Source organism: Lepidochelys kempii, chromosome 2 (assembly GCF_965140265.1).
Source record: "Lepidochelys kempii isolate rLepKem1 chromosome 2, rLepKem1.hap2, whole genome shotgun sequence".
NCBI classification, from domain to species: Eukaryota; Metazoa; Chordata; order Testudines; family Cheloniidae; genus Lepidochelys; species Lepidochelys kempii.
The window spans coordinates 183,867,253-183,885,086 of NC_133257.1; the positions used below are offsets into that span (position 1 = coordinate 183,867,253).

General features: G+C 40.3%; 1 protein-coding gene across 3 annotated transcripts in view; it reads right to left on the reverse strand.

Annotated features, from left to right (window-relative positions):
* ITGA9 (integrin subunit alpha 9) overlaps window positions 1-17,834 on the reverse strand; it is a 294,601-nt gene that overhangs the window by 49,796 nt on the left and 226,971 nt on the right. For all 3 annotated transcript variants that reach the window (XR_012157453.1, XR_012157452.1, XM_073332985.1), the window contains exons 22-23: window positions 15,198-15,306; window positions 12,282-12,389 (exon numbers count right to left, since the gene is read on the reverse strand). Coding sequence is in view for 1 of the 3 variants with exons in the window: in XM_073332985.1 (XP_073189086.1) it covers window positions 12,282-12,389; window positions 15,198-15,306 (217 nt within the window). In the remaining 2 variants the exon portion in view is untranslated. The remainder of the gene's footprint in view (window positions 1-12,281; window positions 12,390-15,197; window positions 15,307-17,834) is intronic.

Below are 17,834 nucleotides of genomic sequence, written 5' to 3' on the forward strand. Positions count from 1 at the left end.
ATCCTTAAGACTCATCCATTCCACCACACGTCGCCAAAAGTAACGTAGCCCGATCCTCAACTGAAGCCAATGGAGCTTCATCAAATTATATTAGCTGGCCATTATTTTTATGGTCTAACTATTGAAGTGTCTATAACGGGTTATAAGATTTTAAATAAAAGCCAGTGTAGACTATTATTACATTCCACTGATATACCTTGCTCCTTCTCCCCAACCCCACACAATGAAATGTTCCTGCAGTTTTAGTCACTTTACTGGTTAATAACTTTCTAAACAAATGGATACTGGCAATCAGCCTCCTTTGTTTATACCACAGTCACCCTTCTTTATGAGCTAAATCCACCCATCTTCTGTTCTAGGGTTCCAGAAGTGGGAGGAGGAAGAAAGGCTGACGGAGGATCCTGTTCATCCTCTGTAAACGTTAGAACTAGATCTGAGCAAAACTTTTCAGACCATTAGTTTATAGAGTCTCTCTCTCTCTGTGGCCCAATGACTATTAAAGTATTTTATGCAAAGCAGAACAGCTTCAACAGGAAAGACTAAGGCCCACCACAGACTACCTTATAGCACAGGTGTTGGGGCTCTCCAGTACAACGTGGGAGACCCACATTCAAATCCCTTCCCTACGTTAGGCAGAGGGAGAACTGAACCCACATCTCCCACGGGAGTGCCCTAACCGCTGCGCTACTACTGGAAGGTGGGCATTCCCGCCTACTCCTCAAGATGTGTTGTGAATACAACCCTTCATTTCCTCTTACGTCAACAAGTGTCCTGACACTAAAAGGATTGCTGAACAAAATGTTTCGTTTGACCCAAAAGTGAAGTTCTGTTGACATTTTTGGTTCATTGACATTTTTCAGAGGTATCTAATTCGGTTCAAGCTGAACCTATTTTTTTCTTCCCTGAACTGACAGCAAACCTAAAAACCAGCCATTCGCCCAGCCCTGTTTAGAAGAGACACAGTTGGTAGTGTGTAAAACGTGTTAAGGGGTGTGCCTTGCTATCACATTGGTCTTGTGGGTTAGGAAGCAAGACCAGCCATCCCCAGCTAACTACTGGGCATGTTACTGTCAAGCAGCAAATGCTTGCTGGGGACACGTTCGCTCCTGCTCAGAGAGGCAGTGAAGTGCACACCTGGACCTCAACCCACTTTGAGGAATCCTGTAGCAGCTGAGGCACTGGGCAGGTTTCTGCTGCCTCTCACTGCTCTGGCCAGGGCAGGATTTGGCCCTGACATTTGCTTGCAAATACTAAGCAGTCACCCACAGAAGTATTTAATCCAAGAACCGGCGCCACATGTCTAGTTGAGCAAGAATAGCAAAAATATTCAGATTTAAAGTCCGTGACTCTCACAAGAGAAAGATTCCCTACTGAGACAGAGGGCACCGTTACATAAACAGAAAGAAGAAACAGCGAGCATTAGTTTGATTTATTTTTACTGCCCACACGAAGTTTAGGCCTACAACTGAGCAATGCCATACATGGCAACCAAAAGGACAGTTTATACCTAACATTCACATGCTGTGTGTATATATATACATGCGCACACACACACACGAGTCTTTAGCAGCTGAAATCCAGGAGGAGAGCACTGACGTTTATGTTCTTCCTTCCTCTTATGGTCTGTAAGAAGCCCAATCGCCATATCATGGTGAACAAAGTTTAAGGTATATTTCTTTTAGAGAGCTTCTTCTATAACCTTCAAACTAGGAGCTGACCCTTCTTTGATATCCTCCCCTTCTTCCCAGCTCCTACCAACTCGAATCAGTCCCTTTCCAAGGCCTTTCCTGAAGACATAAAAGCCCATGGTGTTTTTTAAACCTGCTGCGTTAATGTTATTACTCGTCTGGCTGATCAGCAAAAGGCTCTGAAAACAAAGCAGAAAAACTGGTTTCCTTATGGAGTCTGAAAAGGTGACTTCTAGGGCACTCTCAGAACTCTCAATCTGCCAGGGTTTAGAGCACCTCACAGTGTTTCCAAGCACTACCAGGCAACTTTTAGCAGTGCTGTGAAAGGAGAGATCAATATCTGACAAACTGGAGGAACTTTGCAAGAATGAAGAGAGTCTCTATTGTGCAGCTTTCCTGATTTCAGAGCAGCTGAACCAAATGTTGCTGAGTTATATTTAAACAGGTTTTTGGTTTTCCCTGAAAGACCTAGAAATCTACCTATAGCATTTTCATGCATCAGAGAAGAGACAGGCCTCCAGGGTAAGGATTCTATTTAGACTACAGGACAGAGAGTAAGACCCTGTAGTTCTCCCCTGGCTCTCTAGCTTTCAGACCAAACAGCATAGTCTATGGTGTTCACCATACAGAGTTTCTTTATGTCCTGGCTTGGACTCAGTATTCATGGAATTGATAACTCACTACGCTACCTTTCTGCCTAGATTAAACGAAAAACTGACCCTTCCTAACCTGAAGTGTTTTAAGTTCTTATTTCTTTTTGTCTCAAAGAGAGAGAACCCCCTAAATCTTCCACCTTTTACTGTCAGGATTGTTCAACGCTACCTCGTAATGGTTTCATTTTATGGACTCGGGAACATTCTCACAAGGTTGGATTTCAACAGTTAGGACAGCCCTCTAACATGACCCTCTTGTTCCTATTCAGGCATAGGAGTTTAACCCTATCCCTCCAAACAAGGAGGAACTTTATTTACACAATCACAATCATCTTATGATCCACTTCCCTACTTTTTAGTTGCAAAACGTACATCCATCCCAAATCTCGTCAAACTCGATGCTGCTATAGCAAATTATTTGCAAACAAAAGCCTGACTCATAAATCAAAACTTACAGGAAACTTTTATGTTAGAAGAATTAATCATTCATTTCAAGTTTCCCTCCCTACTATTTTTGGCATGTTAAAGCTCCACCAATGGGAGAATGGGGAAAAGGATTATTCTCATACTCCCTGAAACAAACAAAAAATGCTGACTCTGCCCTCCTGCGATTCAGTAATTCTTCAGGGTGAATTTCCTGGCCAGGAAGCTTACAAAAAGTCTATTGTACGTTCTTCACCAGGCCTCAGTAAAATACCTCATTGCCATGATATATTCTGTTTCCTTCATGCATCTGAGAAGGGTGGTGCATACATCTAGCTCACTTGACAAAACTTCTTGCTTCCTTCTGACTGCAATCCAAATCCACCCATAGGAAGAAGCAAATCAGCTCCCTTTACCAAAGCCCTGGGATTCCATATATTTCTACAGCCATGAAGGTGGGAACTATGTGCCGCTCTCCCCAGAAAGAAAAGAGCCACACAGTGTAACTGACCCAAGGTGTTAATCAGAATACCAAACTACCTCAATACCTTTAGGTCATGAGTAAATTCTGTTGAAAAAATCGTAGTGATTGACAAACGTCACTTCTTTTTCTGTCTATAAACTGAGCAATTTGCAGGTTTGCTGTGAATATTCAATACTCACAATTTGAACCTTGGTGATGTGTTTTGATTGAATACATAGGTCATAGGGTTCATTCCAGTTCCTTGTTTGGATAAGTATGACTCACAGTAATCAGTCTTTTTGGTGTAAGTACTTATATTTATACATTCAAAATGTGTTTTCCCAAAAAAAATTCTTTAGCCAATATTCACTTAAAATTTTCTGCCTCCTTGAATATTCCGTCAATATTCTCATTCACTAGACTGTTTGGACAAAATGAACACAACAAGGGTAGGAAACACATTCAAAGGGATTTCATTTAAAAATTAAAACTAATAGTCATGGAGAAGTTTTTAAAGCAAACATCCATCTCCACTCTCTACTGAAAGCACTACCCAGCACTGTATTCAAGAGTAGTTTACTGCATCAAATGTTGTGCATGAAAATCTGATCAACATTGTATGCTGGTACACAACTACTCAGACGCTCCCAGTAAACCAAAACGTCAATAAATATTTCTGGACAAATACACCATGAAACCAGTGATACTTCTTCCTGAGTTAAATCAATGATATTTTCATTCTATGAACAGACTACCTAAACTCCCTCATAGATTTCCACCACTATTTCAACAACCATCCATCCATCAAATTCTCTTTAGAACACTCCCATACCAGCATCAGCTTCCTGGACACCACAGTCAGCTTCACAATGGAACTTTACAGACAACTATCTGCAAAAAACCCACAGATCACCATATCTACCTTCACAGATCCAGTAACCTCCACTCCAAGAAATCCATTATCTACAGCCAGGCACTCAGATATTACAGAATATGCTCCAAGGAAAAAATTCAGAATAGATATTTTAGCAAATTTAAAACTGCCTTCACCATAAAAGGACACTCCACAAGAGAAGTAGATCTCATCAGGGAATGGGCCACCCAAATACCCTGAGAGAACCTGTTTCAATACTGTGGTGGGGGAACCCTCCGACTCCACACTGCTAGTTGTCACCTACCACCTCACACTGAAGCCTACATGGAGTATCATTACACAGTAAAAACCCATACTCAATGGAGACCACATACTGAAAAAAATGTTTCCCCAAGTCCCTCTTCTGGCCCTTCAAACAATCCCCCAACCTTGCCAAACTCATCACCAGAAGCAAGCTCCCCAGAGGCCAGGATATAACAACACAAAAAGGCACCAGACCCTTCCATAACAACAAATGCAAAATTGGCAGACTTATCTCCACTGCTACAGTGAAGGATACCTCCCACAACACACCTTTTAAGATCTATCGATCCTATACATGTCTATCACAACATGTGGTGTTCCTCATCCAGTGCAGTAAATACCCCAACAACAACTATGTGAGTGAAATGAGACAATCACTATACTCTTAGATGAATTCAGACAGAAAAACGATAAAAGACTAATACACCCTATCAACTCTGGGTGGGTAAACACTTTTCACAAAACGATCACTCCATATCTGAACTCTCTGTCCTTGTTCCCAAAGGAAATCTGCACAACACCTTCAAAAGATGAGCTTGGGAATCTACATTCATAATTCTGCTTGACACCAAAAAATCACAGACTTAATAAAGACACTGGATTTATGGCTCATTACAATATGTAACCCACTAACCTTCCTTTGTCCTAGGACTGTAGAGATGTTAACCTCCCACTTAACCACGAATGGTCTCTTATAATGTGTGTTAATCCCTTGTCTGTTCCACCTTATATTCAGCTGTGTGTACCTTTCCCAGACCTGAAGAAGATCTCTGTATAAACTCAAAAGCTTGTCTCTTTCACCAACAGAAGTTGGCCCAATAAAAGATATGACCTCATCCACACTGTCTCTAATATCCTGGAACAAGCACAGCTACAACAACGCTACAAACAAGAAATATTTTGTTGGGTGAGAGTCTGTTTTAAGGCCTTGATCCAGGAAAGGACTTGAGCACATACGTAAGCACCCTTCCTGCATAGTGATACTTTCCTGAATTGGGGCCTAAGTTCTTGTTCGCTCTCACATGCTTCTGCCCATCATGCTGATGGTAGGAACACACTCCTGGGAGATCTTTGAGAGTTACCTTTGGGATCCTCCTTTCTAGCACATAAGGGCCAGGCTCAGAGGCAGACATCATATGCCTGTGTTGTGGGATGACTGTTCAAGCAGCATACAGTCACAGAACCCCTCCTGGCCACTCTAGAACAGGCTATACAGGGCAGGCATGCTATACTCCTCCACTAGATTAAAGGGTACCGAGGCAAAGGGAGATTCTAAAGATGATGTGGGGTGGCTCAAGAAAGGAAAAGATTTTCAACTGCCTTCTGTCTCCAAAAAAATTAATTTAAATTAAAGTAGGCAAGAGGGTCAACAAACTATTGTGCAATATACTCCCTTGAGTGAATAACCTCCTCCATTATGGACACAGACCCCTGTGATTTCGGGGAACCAGAGAGGAAGGACAAATGCCAAACATACGTGTGCATTTGCAGCATTCATTGCATACGTGTGCATTTGCAGCACAGTGAACCAAATTAATCTTTGGTGTAACTCTAGAATTTCCATATACAGGCCTCATCTCAATGGTGGCCAGTAGCTTCAGAGTAAATAGCTGCCATGACGACAATGAGCTACACAGAGTATTATCAGTGACATTTATGTCCTGGCATTCTCTAGCTGTGTGCATATAGTCAGAGCCAAGTCTTGAAACTTTAAAGAAAAGAAACTAAACGAATCTTCGGTTGGCTGCCAACAAACAAGAGGTTTTCTGCATGGGGATCACATGAGAGAGTTCTGTAACTCTATCTAGGTGCGGTGTCCAGTAACATAGCCTAACAATCTATTCATATTCCTAATGCAGCATTCAGATATGCACAACCACTTTAAGTTAAGATGCTCTAATATTCTCCTATCACTTGAGATTTTGAACATCTGCAGTGAGGATGCCAAACGTTAGATCCTTGACACAGAATGGAAGCAAGTCCAAGATCAACATCAGAGACCATGACTTCATTTAAGTTTCTAGAACTCTAAAATTTCTTTTCACAGTGTAAATGAAGAAAAGTCTGAATATGCTTGGGACTCTTCATGGGATGAGCAAATAGATTTGGCTCCTCCCTTTTGAGTGTTCTGGGTCTTGCCTGACTTATGCCTTGACAAATATAAGGAAGCAAGCAATACACTGTACACAAAGGGATTTTAAAATGTAACCTAGCATCAACCAGCAAAGACCTGTGACCTTGGGATTTATTCCACTGAGTTTTCGTGTTTCACTCTTCCCATGAAGAGAGTAACGCTGAAATGAACATTTTTATTGCTAAATGAATATGCTATCTTGGAATACAACATCTGTTTGTTTCCCTTTTGCGATTTATTAATTTCTTCCCCAATTAATTTGTTCTATTTTTTTAACCCTAAATACATCCATTTTCTTCTAATGGTATTATACAGATTTCACCTAATCACAGAACACCAAAGACTTCTGTGAAATGAAGTTGCAACCATCAGGAAATCCATCAAACATGTTTTGTAATTTGCCTTGTGTTCTTTTAATCAGTATGGGCTTTTTATCTGTTCCTGTTGAAGGGCAACGGGAACTGCATATCAGAAAGGAGTAAGAAACCCGAGAGGAAGAACAACAATCTTGCAGTTATGCCACCGGAACAGGACTCATGATATCTGCGTTCAGTTCATTTGGGTAAATCATTTAATCTCTCTGTATCTCAGTTCCTTATTTGTATACTGGGGATCATAGTAATTTCTTTTTCTCACCCTTTGTCTTGTCTATTTAGATTACAAGCTCTTTGGGCAGGGACTGTCTCTTACTATATGTATGTTTAACACCTAGCTGGGCCTCAATCTGAGTAATAACAATAATAGTACTTTTCATAGTCATAATTTTAGTCCAACCAAACAGGCTCTTTAGATACATGATTTTGTTGGCCTGCGTGTTGCTCATAACAGTTAGCTCTTCCCAGAAATCCAAAAACATACATACAGCTCACTCCAGTTTAAAACAATTCTGCTTTGATTCTAGGAATCGCTTGAATGGAGACTGAAAAATCTGGCAATCCTACAAAGCATGGTCCCTCTGGATGAAGGTTCTGCCTGCACCAGATTTGGCTTCCAGTTTAAACAGACAGACTCATTTTCCAACTGTTAGTCTCTTGACTTTTATAAGCATACATACTTTTCCTAAAAATAAAATAAATATGAAATGAGCAACGTGATCCAGCTCCGTAGAACCGCCCGATCAGAGTAATCCAGGACTGTTAATTTAACAATAGCATCAGGACATCCCAGGGTTAATTTGGTACGGACCCCCATGCTGACCATCCATACAGACAAAGGACTTGTTGGCTGACAAGTCAAACTAGCTCTCTATTCCACTCCTACAAATTTGTTGGAAGCTCTTCTGTTCTGTTAACTCTAACCCAGGGGTCTCAAACTGAATTTACCTTAGGGCCAGTGCCTGTGCTCAGATACTCCCAGCAGGCCAATAATGTCACTGAAGATGGTGTTCAGAAAAGAAAATGTTTATATATTTCTATTTTTTATTTCAAATTTCTGAGAAATAATAAAACTGTCATACAACTTTATACAATTCTTCACCTGCCAGAGAGTTCTTAGTGTTGGCAAACCACCTGGCAACGCTTCAGTTCTGTCAGTCTGTTGATGTTTGGCCTCAGTGACTGAGCAGTTGAAACCTTCAGGATTGCAGCAAGGTTCGGTATTTTCACTTCTATTCATTGTGGAAAAAAGTGATGCCGCCTCCATGGCTGACTCTGCCCGGCAACTAGTGATGGTATCTCTGTCCCTCTCCCCCAGCCAATGGAAGCTGCGGGGGGCGGCGCCGGTAGTTGAAATTGCCAGCAGCATGTCTGCCTTCATCTCTCCTTCGTGGGCCACAATGGGGAGGTTCTCGGGCTGCAGATGGCCCGTAGGCCGGGACTTCGAGAACCCTGCTCTAACCCTAATCTGCATGATTTGGGACAAGCTATTCTCTATCTGTGTGTAGCCACCTGTATGATACATATGCACTCTTGCAGGGGAGTTGAGCCACTTAATGTTTGTAAGTTATTTTGAGATCTTTGAAAGAAAGGTGCTACAGAAGTGCAAAGTATTATTAAATAGGTTTTCTATTTATCTACCTTAGGGTTTTATACTACCATCCATCACTGTAATATCTGAGCACCTTCCACATAAAGTCAATAGCAACAGTAATGTTCCAAATGAACTTCATGGCAATTTTTGGCGCGTCTCCCTTTTGGGGGTAAAGACTCTGCTCAGTTAGAATTCAAGGCTTTGATTTTTTACATTTAGTATAATCCTAGTTTTGGTTTTGGCTTTATTGTTTAGGTTGATTTATTTCAGGCTGGCTGATTGGGGTTTTGGGAGTAGGAATGTTGTGAGTTCCATTCTAGTGGTGGAAAAGCCTTTTGGAAAAGGAAGGGTTTTTCAGAATTTCCTAAAGACAGTCAGACTCTGGAATTGTCTTACTGTATTCATCTTAGTCTTTTTGTGCAGTCAGGCAATGCAATATAAACTGCATAAATGTTTGCCTAAGATGAATTCTCCTGCAACCCATTCATTAGTGCATCTCTGTCTGGGATTATATAGTAGTCTCAAACAAACTATGCAAAAGTCTATTTGTTCGATCAGCAATAATCCTCCAGCCTGGTGACCACATGTGAGAGCAGACACAGTTTCCTAACAAACATTTGACTTCTGAACAAATGCTTATTCACTGTGCGGAAGACTTTGCTTATGACCCTTTGGACAACCTTTTGTTATGGTAACAGGAACTAAGATATATTTAGCAGAGTCTGATTTGGGGAAATTAACATCTCTAAAATGGACAGACTAGTTATGATGACCAACTGATCTGCCTCTTCAAGAAACACAGGAACAGTACGTAATGCAGGTTCCTCTCCTTCCCCTCTGCTTACTGCTGTATTTGCTTCCCCAAACGGCTGTAGCTCTCCAGTGAAGTGACTGATGCCTCTGCCTAACATTCTAGTTCTGCAGCAGTTGTTTTAGTAGCATGGTTAGAGTATTATAATAGAACACTGCATACTGACATTTTGGGTCTGCTAATTTCTTAGGGCTTAGGGGGTGTACTAAGGGTGTCTTGCCAGGGAGAAAGGAGTTTTGAGTTGCTGTGAGGTAGCAGGTCAAGATTCTTGGGAGGAGCAGGTCTGGTCCCACCCTCCTATCAGCTGGGAAGCTCCTCCTCTCCCAAGATGTGCTTCAGCCATAGTTCACCTCCCCTGTTGTCAGTAATTAACCCGCTGATAAGGAAGGAAGCACTTACCAGGACTTCCTTGCTGGGTGGGTGGGGAAAAGAGGACAATGGAGGGGGGTCAAGGATAAACAAGTAGTGTTATTTGGGTGATTCAGGATGTAAAAGGCAGAGAGCATTATGAGATCATTATGGCATTGCTGGGAAATAAAATCTTTTAGAAGAGTTTCTGCAATAAAGCAAAAAGCTCAGAGCAGCAGAAAGGAGAAACATGCTATCTGTTTTAAAGGGAGTGAGATAATCTTGTCTACAAATGCCTCCAGTAGACACAAACAGTTCTAATGAGCTGTATCCAACTCTCTTCATATTATTTCTGTGACTGAATTATGGAACGAGAACCCAATTCACACAATATAGAACAATTGGCTCTTGGCACAATATAGATTACATTGTACTCGATATGCATTCTGAACTCAAATGTGAATCATAGTTACTCTACGTGCTTGCATCCATAAACTGCAATGCTGCACTGTACACGAAATGGGTCAAATCAATTTTGACTGGCAGGCACAAGTATTAAATGGCTTTCAGAAAAATGTGTTATGCCATCAAAACTTAAGATGCCTATGTAATGAATTTTAAGAGTAAATCCTGGCAGTTAACCACCGATTATTCACAGTGTGTATGCAACTTTATGAACATTCTTATTAATAATTGCAACTCCATCCATTTTGAAAGGTCTGATAATGTTGACTTCTAAGAATGTGAAAGCAAAAGAAGAACTTCCAGATAACTTTGCTATGCATTGTTCTGAAAGGGACACTATTCCTCTGCACAACTGCATCAGCTGTTTGTGCTACAGGAAGTACAGACTGATCAGAAACATGGAAATCATCAGTAAATGTGCTTACAAAAGTCTTTTTGCAAAAAGTGGCTACTTCTGACCCATTTTCCAAAGTTCATTCCAGTCTGCTGCTTTTGGATATAATTTGTTTTTAAAAGGATGTTTGTTCTGCACTATGTTGCCTCAAAAGTTCAATAGCTTAATTTTCCCTTTTCAGTCAATAAAACCTCGGCAAGGAGGTAGACTGGTATTGTGCTTAAGGCACTGGACACAGACTTAGGAGACATAGATTCAATGCCTGGCTCTGACACAGACTTCCTGCGTGACCTCAAGCAAATCACTTAATCTTTCTGTGCTCCAACTCCTCATCTGTAAAACACTTCCCTACCTCCCTGAGAATTTGAGAGGATAAATTCATTAATGCTTATGAGAAGCTCAAATACTATAGTGATGGGGGCCCTATACCATAATCTTCTTAGACAGATAGAGAATAGCAGTATCAGTGCAAACATGCCACACAATTCCACAAGTGGACATTGCTAGACATCTGGGGAAAGTGAGTGTTAGTATTAAACAAGTGCCTACATTTCCAACACATCACGGGGCCTAATCCTAAAAAGCCAGGAGGTCAATGAGAATTGCATGAACTCAGCACCTCTCAGGATTAAGCCTAAATTTGGAATTTTGTTCTAAAAGGCTTCCATGTCCTTACCATCTGCCCTGGCACCCATAACTCAGTCCTTTGGGGAGCAAGTATTAAAGTTTATGGGCATAAGCCTGTAAATGCCAAAAGACAAATGCCACATTGCATAGAGTGGGCAACGTGACACTGAGTCTGGACTGTCTTCTGCATTTTAAGCTAGGCTGAACAAAGCATTAAAAAGGCATGGGAAGTAAAAAATCCTGCAAGGGCTGGAGGATGGGCTCAATCTGAGCAGGTAACATGATGCTAGTTCTTCCCTCCCCATTTCTAGATGCTTCTATGAATATCCAAACTCTTCAAGACAAAAAGCCTGGGAAAGGGGCACAAGTAAAGCAGCAATGCAAGGTGGGCCTTTCCACCTGCTATTACTTTGCACGAGCCACAAACTGATTGGCATGTACAGGGATCTTGGTTATGTGCAAAAGAAGAGGTCATTGGATATATATCTGCATTGATCCAGTGACACAAACACCTGCATTTGGGGTGTGGAACAGCTGCAGCTACTTTTCCAGCCAAAAGGCTAGAAAAGCAGCCACAAAAAGGGTACAGTGCAGCCTCCTGGCTTACCTGTGAGTTGGGATGTTGGGTTGTTCCTTTTCTGCACAGTTTCCCACACACATCCAATTACTATGAATTTGTACAGGGGAGGAGTGAATCAGCTCCCTAGCCAACTCTTCCTTTCAATATCTCATCAATACAAAACATGATATTTTAACATATTAACCCAAACTTAAAAAAAACCCAAACCCCAAAAGTGAATCCTTTGTCAGAACACCCGCATGGGATGGTTTTCTTGGTGGTAGACACAGAATTTTTTTTTAAATCATTAGGCTACTAACATTTGTAAGCAACCAGTCAAAAATCCTGTTTGTGTTAAAGAGGAGGTATAATATGATATAAATGTTATATTCAGTTTTAAGTTTCCTATTTAAAGATGATTGTACAGAAAACTGATGTAAATGAGCATAGATTGGCTTTATATCAGACTCCACTAGAGAGCAAACTAATCAGAATACAGTTAACGCTGGATCTTACTTAAGTGTGAGAAACTGGAAGCTTCACCTTTGAGGAAACATTACAAAGTACTCACCATCATCTGCTGAATGTGAAAAGTTTCAGCCCCACTGGCAGAGAGGCGGTTAGGAAACAAAATGTCAACAAAAGATTCGGGGAGTGTGCTTGGTCCAGTGTTGTAAACCTAGAAGTGTGAAAATACGTATAAATACAAGTACATATATAAAAGATCATTGAATATAAAATTATTGCAGAACAGTAATTCTCTTCATTGACATTACACATGTTACTCAGAGTGAACCTGGATTACAGATATATTTCCAAATTTCCCTCATGTCCCTAATTTTTTCAGTCTTCACTAAGAACTATTATATAAAGCATAGGATACAGCCGCAAGGGTTAGTTTAATTTTTGCTCTTTTGACATTTAGTATTTTCACTCACAGTGTGCACTATACAGGAAACAGCACTTAGGTACAATGGTAAGTAATTAAAAAGCCAGTTACCAACATAAATGACATGTGGCTTTTTGTCCATTATGTGGAGACACAGTCAGTGACTACATTTTGAATGCTTCAATAATACTAGCAGAATGAAAAGAGCATTGCTTTTCCCACCAATGTTGTTCTTTTCCATTATGGTAACCATTGCATTATATTTTGTGTATTTTTTTCTTAAAGTGCACAAACCAAAATGGAATGATGAACAGGACTACTGGAATTCTGGGTTTATTGACTGTGTTGATAGAAAATGCACTTTAGCAACCTTAATTCAGTTCAATATTTGGTGGGTTTCAACGGAACAAGAATTTTCCTGGAAACATGTTCACTTTTTATTGTAAAATCAAATAGTTTCCAGCCCCAAACTGAAAAGTTTCAGGCATAAAACGCAAAACTTTTTTCCTCCCCCAAAAAACCGAAGATATCCATGAAAAATTTCAGTTTTTAAAATATTGTGTCTAAATTTTTCATGGGGAGGGAAAAAACATTTTCTGACCATCGCTAATATGTACACATATATAAATGTTTATATAATCAAAAAATTAAACAATCCAATTAAAAACATTCAGCTATGTTGAGATTTCTTTGTCTAAATATATAGTGATCCACACCAGCATTGTTGTTAGTCCAAGGGACTATAAATATTAAAATATGAAGCCTTCTCTACTTGAGGCATTGTATATATTTTGAGGAATGCATGAATGATAAAGAGGACTGGTGCAGAATGCCAAGTCTTTACAAAAGCCCTGAGGCACAAGAAAGGAGAGGAGGCTACAACTACAATGGAACATAACAAATACTGCATGAAATGTGAGCCTAATGTAACAAATTAGAAATTTTAAAAATGGATAATCCCACCATGATAAGGAAAAACAGTTCAGGAATAAGAGGTATTTGGATTACACAACACATTATTCACAACAAAATATTTGACTCAATGCAGATTTTCACATACAAAAATCACCCAAAACCCTATGTATTTTTACCAATTAATCTCTTTTCTGTTGAGAAAATGTTACTTTTCTCCATCTGGAGAAGTTTAATAAATGGTGGGGAAATCATTAGAAACAATTGAACAAATTGTGATACAAACCATGCTTTACCCATTATGAAACCCTTCCCCCACACACACGCACGCACGGTCCGAGGTTTACCAGTTTACTGGAGGTCAGATCTGTGACTTCTTATAGTATCATTGCCAATTTCTATATGAAAACTCTCTTACATTGCAACTTATGTTTGTGTGAGAGAGATCAGAAGGGAGGGAGGGATATATTATCAATGTATAGATTCTATCCCTATACTTTATATAATTTTCTTTTATTGAAAGTGATCATCTAGTCAAAACATCAGTACATCTGGTCTTTATCTGTTTTCTAACCAATAAATGACTGGAAAAACTGCAAATCCTCAAGAATGAATTCAGAGTCACAGGACCTAGGAGTCTGGTTCACAAGAGCTTTAACATACTGAAATCCCAGTTTGAACACCCTGCTTTTACTCCTTTTTAATAAATAGCTACAGGCAGTGCATAACAGGAGGGGCTTAACTGCTCTGGACTATAGCCTGCCCCTAGATGGAGACATGTGTTACCCATTATGAGTTAAGTGGCATCATGCCTAGGAGAACAGTGGAAAGAAGGGAAAATGAAAAGCTATTGTTTACAATATTCTATAAATGATCCCCCACACTCCCACTCTGTATGATATGTCATCACCTACTTCCATCTAGTGGTCAAAAAGGATTTGTAAAGATAGCCATGAAACACAGTGACTGTAGTGAGATGAGTTCCTTTTGGTCCCATCAAAAAGATCTTGTACTAACATGGATTGCAGAGATTACACTGCACCGGGAAGCTCTGTCATCCACATGAAAAGGATGATCCCACAGACCTGCACAGGTAATTTTGAGATCCTGTGTGACATATTTAAAATGACCCCTTCTCACCTCTACCCTTTGTTGTTAAACTTCCACAGAGACACAAACAAGCTGCACAGTTCTGGCCCATTCTTTGCACTATTCTCTAGTAGGGAGCGCTGTGCACGCTGTAGTGTTGACATGTACATGCAGCAAGCCTTGATTCTTTTGAGAGGGCACTTGCTCGGTCTCATGAATGAATGCTGCCTAACCTTCTGTTTAACCATAATGCCACTGAAAATAATGGCTTTTCCCTTTGGAAACATGGGACTGAATCGAGATGTGACACTTGAATGAACAAAACTGTTCACGCTGCGTGTGACGAAAGGGGAAAAAGACCCGATCAAACAATGGCAGCTCCCTGCCCATGAAACTGTGATGCCCTGTTTGTAAATCTTTTAATAATATATTAAGATAAGGAAAAACACCATCCCTGGAGACTATTTTAGTCCACTGTGAATACAGCATCCTAAAACGTATGTATGACACACTGTTCTGAGATAGGAAACGTGCACCAATCTCCCCACAAAAGATGTGCTGTCAAGAGAAGAAGCTGTAAAGATGGATCAATTTTACCTGAAGAGTGAAGTTGAGAGGCTGAAAAAGACATTCATAATTCTCCATCTGAACAAAGTTGGATGCTTCCACAGAGTCTCCATAGACAAAGGAAGTCGGAGAGACAGTTCTGAAAGGTTAAGACATGAACTTAGTTATCTCTCAGTTATCTGTCTTCTATATTAAATACATTTGTGGATTGAAAGTGAAGTGCAGAGTTCATACAGTTTGATATAGAGATTTAGGAGAGGTGACTCAAGGGACCCCTTCCCATCCTATTGTCTATACTTTGTTTTCTTCTCAGACAAATACAACCTTAATGGATCCTGAACTGGGTCTTTTTTCTGCTATCCACAGTCAATGTGAGACTTATTTAACATCATATCTAAAATCTGTCCCTTCTTCCTCATGCCTACAACAAAACTTCTTGTCCATGCCCTGGTCCTCTCATGTTGGAAACTGAAATCTTTCTTTCCAGACTCTCAGAGCTCTGAGCATGCAACCTGCTCTTGAAAAATGTTCCATTGGAAAGACTTCCACTGAGTTCTGTGAGAGTTGGATTAATCCTAAATGCACAAGCACCATTCTGTATTCATTTTGTGTAACCATTTATATAATCAAGTTTTACAGGTAGCAAGGTTTGCAGAAAGCTAACTTCAAAGCCATATGAGTTTCTGTGGAAATCAAACTGTAAATCTGTTCACACAAGTGTTCATGTCAGAAATGCTCATCTAATGAGGAAAGTAAAACTAACACCATCTGGCCAATCACAACTCACCTACAAAGCTGGAATGTCAAATACTTTTTGCATTTGGCCCACAAACCTTTTTTTAAAAAATGCAATCGGCCAGATCTTCCACTGCTGTAAAGCAGCATAACTCCATGGACTATCGTAGAGCTACACTGCTTTACACTGTCCTAATCAGCATAATTTTGGAGAAAAAAAATTAGTTCATAGAAGAAATTAAAGGAATCGCTCATGCATAGTTTGCAACAGAAAAAGAGACTAAGGGCCTGATTCACTTTTGTGTTACTCCAGTTTTATGCCAGTGTATCTCCACTGAGGCCCTAAAATTGTCTGATCAATTACTGGGTATGACTTACTCATTCAGCTCTATTTATCAACACTGAATACAACTAGTATGTATTGTTAAAATGGCAACAAAAGAAATAGGTAAAAATGTCACTTGCTATTGTCTCAGTCCTGCAGACCTTTCTAAAACACGGCAAGTTTTCCTTGACTAGGTTTGCAGGGGGTGGGTCATTGATAATGTTAAATTAATCTGAGAAAGCTGTTTTAAAAACAGTGATAATTTTCACTTACATATGGATTTCTGTCTATTGTTTCCACCGCACTTCATGAACATTAATTCATTACACTTCTCAACAACTATGGGGATGTACTCTCCATTTTATAGACTGTGAGAATGGGCCACAGGAAAGATGTAGTGACTTGCCCATGATTACACAGCAAGTCAGTGGCAGAGCTAGGAGCCAGGATTCCTGAATGTCAGTCTCAAGCTCTCATCACAGTGTAAAACACAACACTGTTTTACCAGCAGGACTAAGAAGCACTGCACAAAACTCACAACCCAGGGGGAAGATGGGGCTAATCCTCCCGCTATGTCTTCCTAATCCTAGGATGTTCCAGGGGCAGAAGAGGATCCCGGTGTAATTTAAGCCAGCCCTGGGTACCTAAGTTACAACAGCCTCCTCAGGCTACCATATGGATGGCAGTGGTGCTCAGAATTTCCAAAGAGCTGCATCCGACATGCCCCTCCTGGCTCAGCATGCCTCCTATGCTGGGGCTCATGAGAGGGTCTTCAGAAGGCAGCCTTACTGCTAGCTTCCATAGTGCCTGTGCCAGGAGAGTTCTCTACAGCTGGATATGGAGCTTTCAGGGCCTATTTATTTCACTGCATCCCTTTACATAGCATAGGAGCAGGGCTAAGGATCTCTATCATGAACTCAGATCCTCAATAATAAATGAAAATATTCTTTAAAAATATGGTGTCCAAAATAGAGCATCACTAATGTTATCATGCTTTGGAACTTTATCTCCTCTGATGAAACGATCAGTAAACTCAGTTCTGGTAACCAGATAAGGTGTCGTCATGCTCTGGAGTTAGCTACACCTAATGTATTTGAATGAAGAAAGTAATCCATAAAATCAGTTAGGCAGGGTTTTCAAGACTTGTCTTTTAAATGAGATATTATGAGGAGAAGGAAAGAAGCCCAAGTTGCGTCAAACTCTTTGGAATGTTTTCTTCTGAAACATTAGGAGGATCTTCATTCACTAAAGGGGAGAATCCAGGAATCCTAGAATAATAGTTGAAACCTTTCTGTGCTTGAGAATCATCAGTTTCATCAAGGAGCAAGGATTTGACTGGATTAAAGTTTAAATGTAGATGGATTTCCATGCAGACATATTTGACTCCATTCTTTAATGCAAGGGTTTTTTTCAGTACTGCTAAGGGTTGTATTTTCAGTGTGGAATTTTTTTTACATGTTAGTCATGGGCAAACTTAACATGTTCGGAGGATCAGGTCAAATAAAAACACATCCGAACTACTGGGCATCTGCAAAACCTGGGCCAGAAACGTGGTGAGAACAGGATCTCTCTTAAAATTTCCAGCATGTCCTGCTTCCCATAGGGAC